The sequence below is a fragment of the Acinonyx jubatus genome, chromosome B2 (genome assembly GCF_027475565.1).
Source record: "Acinonyx jubatus isolate Ajub_Pintada_27869175 chromosome B2, VMU_Ajub_asm_v1.0, whole genome shotgun sequence".
Taxonomy (NCBI): domain Eukaryota; kingdom Metazoa; phylum Chordata; class Mammalia; order Carnivora; family Felidae; genus Acinonyx; species Acinonyx jubatus.
The window spans coordinates 75,546,007-75,553,349 of NC_069385.1; the positions used below are offsets into that span (position 1 = coordinate 75,546,007).

The 7,343-nt window shown below is 41.6% G+C and overlaps 2 protein-coding genes across 2 annotated transcripts in view; both read right to left on the reverse strand.

The window, feature by feature from the left end:
* LOC106970150 (cytochrome b5 reductase 4) overlaps positions 1-5,684 on the reverse strand; it is a 99,179-nt gene extending 93,495 nt beyond the window's left edge. Inside the window, exon 1 of the mRNA XM_027057334.2 lies at positions 5,280-5,684. The gene's annotated coding sequence lies outside the window, so the exon portion shown is untranslated. The remainder of the gene's footprint in view (positions 1-5,279) is intronic.
* RIPPLY2 (ripply transcriptional repressor 2) lies at positions 1,040-5,916 on the reverse strand. Its single transcript, XM_027056371.2, has 3 exons — positions 5,566-5,916; positions 5,177-5,241; positions 1,040-1,757 (listed from the first exon to the last, which is right to left on the reverse strand). The coding sequence occupies exons 1-3, from the start codon at positions 5,914-5,916 to the stop codon at positions 1,610-1,612; spliced, it is 564 nt and encodes a 187-aa protein (XP_026912172.1). The 3' UTR covers positions 1,040-1,609.
* Between the last annotated feature and the right edge of the window lie 1,427 nt (positions 5,917-7,343).

Genomic DNA, 7,343 nt, shown 5'->3' on the forward strand with positions numbered 1-7,343 from the left:
AGATTCGTGACCTGGTGGATTTTTTGTATATCCCTTGGGGTACACACACCTCCTGAGTGTAGAATCCAGTGAAGAGAAAATGTTTTCAGGAGAAAAAATATACTTGTAAATAACTCTCCCTAATTGAGGCCATTACTAATTTTTCCTGACTCTGACACATGATTTGAACTTACTCTATTTCAACCGCCTTGTCCTTAAGGTTAGAAGGCAAATTGTGTGAATCTAGCCATTCAAGTAAGAGGATTTCTTAGCCAGGTAACCATCTTGGACCTTCACCTCTACCTATCACCATTCTGGGATATTAGTAAACATTTTATTGGCAATTAAAATGCTTATTGTGAAAAATTGTATTTAAGCTAAAGAACTTCACAACCATAGTCTATCTACTATGTTACCTTTACCTTGCAATGTGCTCCTGTTTTCTCTTTCATTAAATGATAAGGTGTTCTTTCATAAGTCTACATTAAAAAAAAAAAAAAAAAAAAAGCTTGGGGCACCTGGGTGGCTCAGTCCATTAAGCGTCTGACTGTTGGTTTTGGCTCAGGTCATGATTTCATGGTTCCTGGGATCAAGTCCTACATTTGGATCTGCGCTGAAGGGGCAGAGCCTTCTTGGGATTCACTCTTTTCTGTCTGTCTCTGCCCCTCCCCTGCTCACATTCTCTCTCTCAAAATAAATAAACATTTACAAAGATAAAAAAAAAACTTAAAAAAGCTAATCACTGACAATTTCTTATTCACTTCCCACGAGAAAAATTTTTACATGACAATATTAGGAGCAAGGAACCAGAACAAAGGAAGGTGATGTTGTTGAAAATCACTTCATATCTGCCAAATTTCTTAGTTCCCCCTTGGACAGAAATGGAAAAATATCAAATTATAGCCTTTGGCTCCCCTTTTATTGACTCCATGTAAGTCATACTCACTTTTTTTTGTTTTGTTTTAGTTCTGGGAATCCCTCAATGTAGCACTACAATTATTGAACACCCATGCTATTTTACTACTGGGTTTAAGGACAGCAGAGGAGTATTAAAGTGACAATGACTTGATTCTTCATTCATTAAACATCTCTAAAATTTAATAGCCCTGACATTAATTCCCACTCTCAATTATGGACAATGATTTAAAGTGTTTTTCACCATTTGCAAGCAAACACATAATATTGTGTGATTAGTAACATAAGGTGACTTTCTTCATTATCTAATAATATTCATCTGCAACTACAATATCTAATGAGGATCGGTAAGAAATACCAGGTGTTACAAGATTAGGTTGACAATTAAATATAGTCACTCTCTGCAAAGTTTTAGCTAAATACTTGCAGAATTATAACTAAAGTTAAATTTGTAATTTGATGAAGAGATCAAAATTATCTTTTGTAAACCTCAAATGTTTACAATACAATCAAGATATTTGTACACGGCACTTATTTTTCAATTCCAACATTGGATTATAGTGTAAGGATAAAAAAAAGCCAAACTACTTTGTAATTCCAAAATATTTTATTAATAATTTATATACAAATAAATTAGTTTAAAGGATTATGATACATTTGTACACTAAATTTAAATTCTATAAGCTTTTAATGTCATCAAAAGTAACTAATCAGATTAATTTTCACAGATCAGCTCCTCAATTTCATCTTCACTATCAGAATCTTCATAAAATGAAATTGTGGCTTGAATTGGAAAATTTTTCAGAAGAGCTTCTGCTTCTTGATATAAGTAATCATAACACTTTGATTTGGGCCAAAATAGTCTGAAAGAAGCAGACAACATAATATGCTTTATTTTGTCACATTCAGAATCCTTATATTCATGAAATGTTCAAATTTCAAGAGCTCCATATACTTAGCAATTGATGTATGCCTTTAGATAGAGTTTTAAAATGTTACTATCACAGGTTTCCTGGGAGTCTACTTGCCAAAGTATCAATAACTAGTTAATTATTTTTAAATCTTTATCCAAGCTATAAATTGGATCAAATAAATTCACACTACCCCTTTATGAGCATAAGATCAGTATTTAGCTTTCTTCAGGTATTACTGATATATTTATTCTTACAATATACAGAAGAAGGTTGTCTTCCAATTTCCAAATTCCTTTGGGAAAAAAATGAATTCTACTATTACATTAAAATTTTTGATAGCCAATTTTATAAAGACAACAAAATGTTATGCACCTTCCAGAAAAGCGGAAATCATCTAGTATCTTAACTAAAACCCACAAATTTAACTGTTAGTTACAGATGTAGCCAATGTAAGTTTAGAAAAGTACAAAAAGCAATATTTTAAAAAGTTTTTCTATGCACTCACACCAGGGATATAAAAAAGCTTCCTCTGACCCCAACCTTGATCACATCTCCCTTCCTTTTCCCCATCCAACTAAATTTGGAAAATCCATATTAAGATATTGAGAATAATACTGGCTTTATACAATAATTTTCATGTAACCCAATTACCTCATATTTTCAAATTTTTGACAAATATTAATCTTGCCATATGGCCTTCTATTATTTTTCATACAAGGAAAAGAAAAGAAGGATATGGCTGACTCACCAGCAACAGTGCAGTCATTTTAGTGTAGGGTAATTAGCCCCAGCCCCAGGCACCCATTTATAACAGAGTGGTTCTAACAAAGAGAAGGTTACATTGTGCCCAGTATACTCCATTTTAAAGAGCAGAAAAGTAGGTAATATAGTTTATAAATGTTTCTAGACAACTGGTAAAAAAAAAAGTTTTTAATTTTGATGCCTAAATAAGCAATCATCAATAATTCAGTTGTTCAGTAAATATTTTAGTGATCCCTTGTGCCAGACATAATTCATCATTCAAAGATAAAAAAAATCATGGTCCCTATCCTCAAGAAGATGATTAAATTAAAAATGAAACACACAATAGTACTCAAGATAGAAATTAGTAAAAATAAAATAAACTTAAAGAAGTACTAATTAATGGCTACAGTAGTTCAGAAGAAGAAAGGAATTTCTTATACAGGAAACAATTGATTTTCTAATGCTTAACTAGAACTGTCAACATTCCAAAGAATGTTGTTTAATTGTTACCACACTCTTCCCAGAATCTCTGACCATTTTTCTTTCAGGGACTTGACACTTTCCTGAATTCTCCCCCGGGCTGAATGGTTCTTCTCCGTCTCCTTTGTGGATCCCTTTTTCTGTGTATACAGGTTAAAACTGGCCTTCCCAAGCGTTTTATCAAGAGTGATCATCTCTCCTCCCGAAGTCCCCCGGAAGACCTCACTCACCACCATGATTTCCCCAAACATTCATTTACTGAAGACTCTAAGCTGTCCGTATTTCCATTTAAGATCTTGACTGTGGGCCCGTTACCTATAGATGCAACTCTTTACTGGACACATCTATTTGGATATCCCATAGGCCCATTGAATGTGATAAATGAAAAACTAGACTCGTTATCTTGTTCCCCAAATCTGTTTTAAGCCCTAATCTCCACTCTGTTGGTGCAGCATTCATCTAGTCATCAGACACAAACTTGGGAGCCATTCTGTCTTTCTACCTCTTCTTTACCTACTATATCCAATACATTATAACCCTATTATGTCACCCAAGCCTTCCCCAAATTCTGTCAGTCCCAGCCCCACTTCCAATGCGTCAGAATGGCTCTTTAGCATATCTTGCCTGAATTACAATAACTTCCAACTTCACTTCGGTGTTCTAACTAAGCCTATATACCATTTTCTTCGTGCTTTTTCTGAAACACAAATCTGATCACACTTCTCTTCTGGTTAAAATCCTTTGGGTAACCCCCAATACCATCTACAGAATTAAGTCCATGGGTTCCCAATGCCACATACAGGATTAGGACAAAACTCTCTACCATGGTGTGCAAGATCCGGCCTCTGGCTTACCTGCTGGAATGACCACACCTTCACTTACCCAAATTCCAGTTCCTTGATACTCCCAGAGGGAGCTATGGTGTTCTATGACTCTGTATCCCTTTTCCTATGCTATTTCTTCTGTCCCCTTTTCCCACACCTACCATCCATCTGGCTAACTTTGAGACTCAGCTAGATAACCACAACCTATCATACACACTTTCCAGATCTTTCCCCACTCCCTCTGGCAGAGTTAGGTGCTTATGTTTGGCCCATACAGGTAAAACTGACCAAACTAAACCATGACAACACTTGTTAAAGGGGTGTGATTATTTTTTCCCTGTGTCCCTTACTAGTGCTGACACATGGTAAGAAATTAACCAACATATATTGCCTTCTACATGCTGTTTATAAGCACGTACATATGAATATCATACATGTCTGCATTTCACAGCTCTCTGAAGCAAGCAAACTGCAGAATAACCTTTCACCTGAATAAAAGCTACAAAGGATTCTACATAAAGGCCGATTTCCTGTGCCTAGGAACTGCAGGGTAGGTCCTCATTGTTATGTCGAGTAACTTCCATCCTTTTTACAGTGTTTAGCGATCTTTAGGATTTTCATTACACTCCATTTTCTCTTACATGTCAAGCTCATTTTGCCGTAACACTGCCACTTTGAACACCATTCTTCCGTCTGGTTTGCAAGAGAATAAGATTATACACAGTCTGGGCCGCCTGGATGGCTCGGTCAGTTAAGCCCCCGCCTTCCGGCTCAGGTCATGATCTCAGGGTTCAGGAGTTCAAGCCCCCGCAACAGGCTCTGTGCTGACAGCTCGGAGCCTGGAGCCTGTTTGGGATTCTGTGCGTGTGTGTCTCTCTCTCTGCCCCTCCCCCGCTCGCGTTCTGTCTCTCTCTTTCTCTCTCGAAAAAATAAACATTGGGAAAAAAACCTTTAAAAAAAAAAAAGAATATACACAGTCTGCCTGTTGTGAAGTCAATTTCACCGGACCTCTTCAGCATTCAAAAAAAAAAAAAAGAAAAAATTGGTTTGCTGGCACACGCTGTCACCGGACTACTTTCACGACACCATCCACTTTCCGTCTTTATAATATATTTTTTAAGAGTTTGCTCAGTGTGCACTGATTAACAGTTCTTTTAGGTGAGAGCGTGAACTACATTCGTCAATTCGATTAGTAAAGGACCTCTGCGATCCTTGAAGACAGATTTCCCGAGACAGAAATGCTGCAAGGCCAGCCGTGGAGCTAGGCGGTGCGATTCCCGCTGAAGGAACGGGAGACCTTCGGGGAGGCCTGTCACTCACCTGACTGGGTGTCTGTATTGGGAAAGCTTTCCTGCGGCTTCGGTCATCCCGGGGCCATCCGGCATCTGGGGACGAAAGGACACGAATCGCAGTTATCACTCACCTTGTAGAAACGGGGAAAGCGCGCGATCTAGCGTTCCTCGCGCCGGCAGGGAATGTGACCCCGGGGCTGTCAGCAGCCTCGCTCCCGACCGTATCCGTGTGTCCGCTGCTCTGGATGACAAAATCGCAGCATCAGGACCCACAGGGCCTCTGGTAGGGCCTCGGGCGGGCGCGATCTTAAGCGAGGGGCAGGCCGGGCGTGTGTCCCCCTCGGGCAGGGCATACCCAGTCCCAGTACATCATCTGCGCCCCTGGGAGGCGCGGCCCCAGGCGCGCGGCTCACTCACCGCCTCCGCCGCGTGGTGCCTCGCCCCCTCCTCCCCGTCGCCTCTGGCGTCAACCCAAGGTCTCCAGAGGCCTGCGGATCTGCGGGGTGGGGGGCAAAAGGCGCGCAGGGGAGATGTGAGCCCAGACCCGGGAGAACAGCCCGCAGCAGAGCGTGGACCGGGGGCGGGTGGGGGGCGGAGAGAGGAGGGGAGGAGCTCGGGAGACGCGGGCGGGAGGGCCGGGGTGGGGGAGGCGCCGCAGCCGGAGTCCGCGCCCCCGCGCGGCGCTGGGCGGTCGGGGGCCGCGGGCGGCAGGCGGCGGCGGCGCGCGCGCTCGCCGGCCCCGCTTGCCGAGGGCTGCCAGGTTTCCATGGCGCGGCGGGGCTGGGGCTGGGCGGAAGGCGGCTGCCTGCTCTGGGGCAAGCCAGACCTCTTCCCCCGCCAGGTCCGAGACCCGAGCTTTATATAGCCCCGGCTGCCTGCTGCATACTGAGCGGTTCGCGCCCTCTCCGCCCCTCTCTCCCCAGCTAGCCGCAGAAACAAAAAGGTTGCGCGTGAAGGCGCGGCAGGCCGAACCTCGGGTGCGAACGCGTGCAACTCCCAAATGGCCCGGGAATGGGTTTTGTCGAGCGAGTGTTAATCGCTCTTCGACACATGGCTGCGGGGGGAAAAAACAACACTCGCCCGAGCAGCCAATTTCCAAGTGAAGAGTCTAGGAGGGGATAAAATGAAGCAATTCTACACGTTTTGTGTATTTCTGCAAGAAGGCCAAGTGGCTGGTAATTGCTTGACTCGGGCCTTTTTAGAATGTGGTAAATGCAAGTAGCTCGGCATCCCCGTACTCTAAAGGCTGGGATGCGGACTAAATGAAAAGGAATGGCCTTAACTCCTCTTTCTGGCAGAATTAAAACTGGGTGAATCAATGGGCTCCTGACAAAGGGATATCTTTGTTAATGTATTGATAGACTGGGTTCTGCCTGTTATTTGTAGAGAATAAAAAAATTCACAAAAGGTAGATCGTAAAAGAATGTTCCAGCCACCAGAGCCGGAGATTGGAGTCATGTGATTTAGGCAGATAGCTCTGTATTAAATTCTCATATCTTTGTGTGGTTTTCCCCAACATCTAATCAGTGGCCCCCTGAAGATAAGTCTAGAATTTCATGTATACACTTCGGTCACTAGCTGGCATTTTGTTTCTCAATGATAATGAGAAAATTATTTTATGGAGGCAGGGTTGTGTAGAATGATAATGAAATCTTGAAAAGTTATGGGACAAGTTGTCAACCTCTCTGTGCCCCTGTTTCTCCTATTTAAGTTAACCCTCACTTATTACAAAGGGCCATTATACTTGGTAAGAACTGTTATGCTTCAAAGGAAAGATGATATACAAATGCTACATTTTTTTCGAAATGTTTTAAATAATAGAGCTGAACTTCTTAAAAGTTGTAGATAAAACTTTTGGATATAAGCCATAGTGTCTCTGCTATTCATTCAGCTACTGTGTAGGAAAATAATGTAATTAATACTTCAAGATCTATAATGACCCACATATTAAGAGACATATTGTTTGCTTCAGATAATGAAATCAGTAAGATAGGTACCTAATGCATGTCTTAATGCCCTAGAATTATTGTTGGCTAAATCAAATTTATAGAATGCCTGCTATAATGCCACACATGGAAAGCCCTCAACAAATTTTAAGCAAATTTTTATATATATTTTTAATTTTAGAGAAAGAACACACAAGTTGCGAAGTGGAGGAGAAACAGAGAGAGAGAGAGAGAGAGAGAACCCCAAGC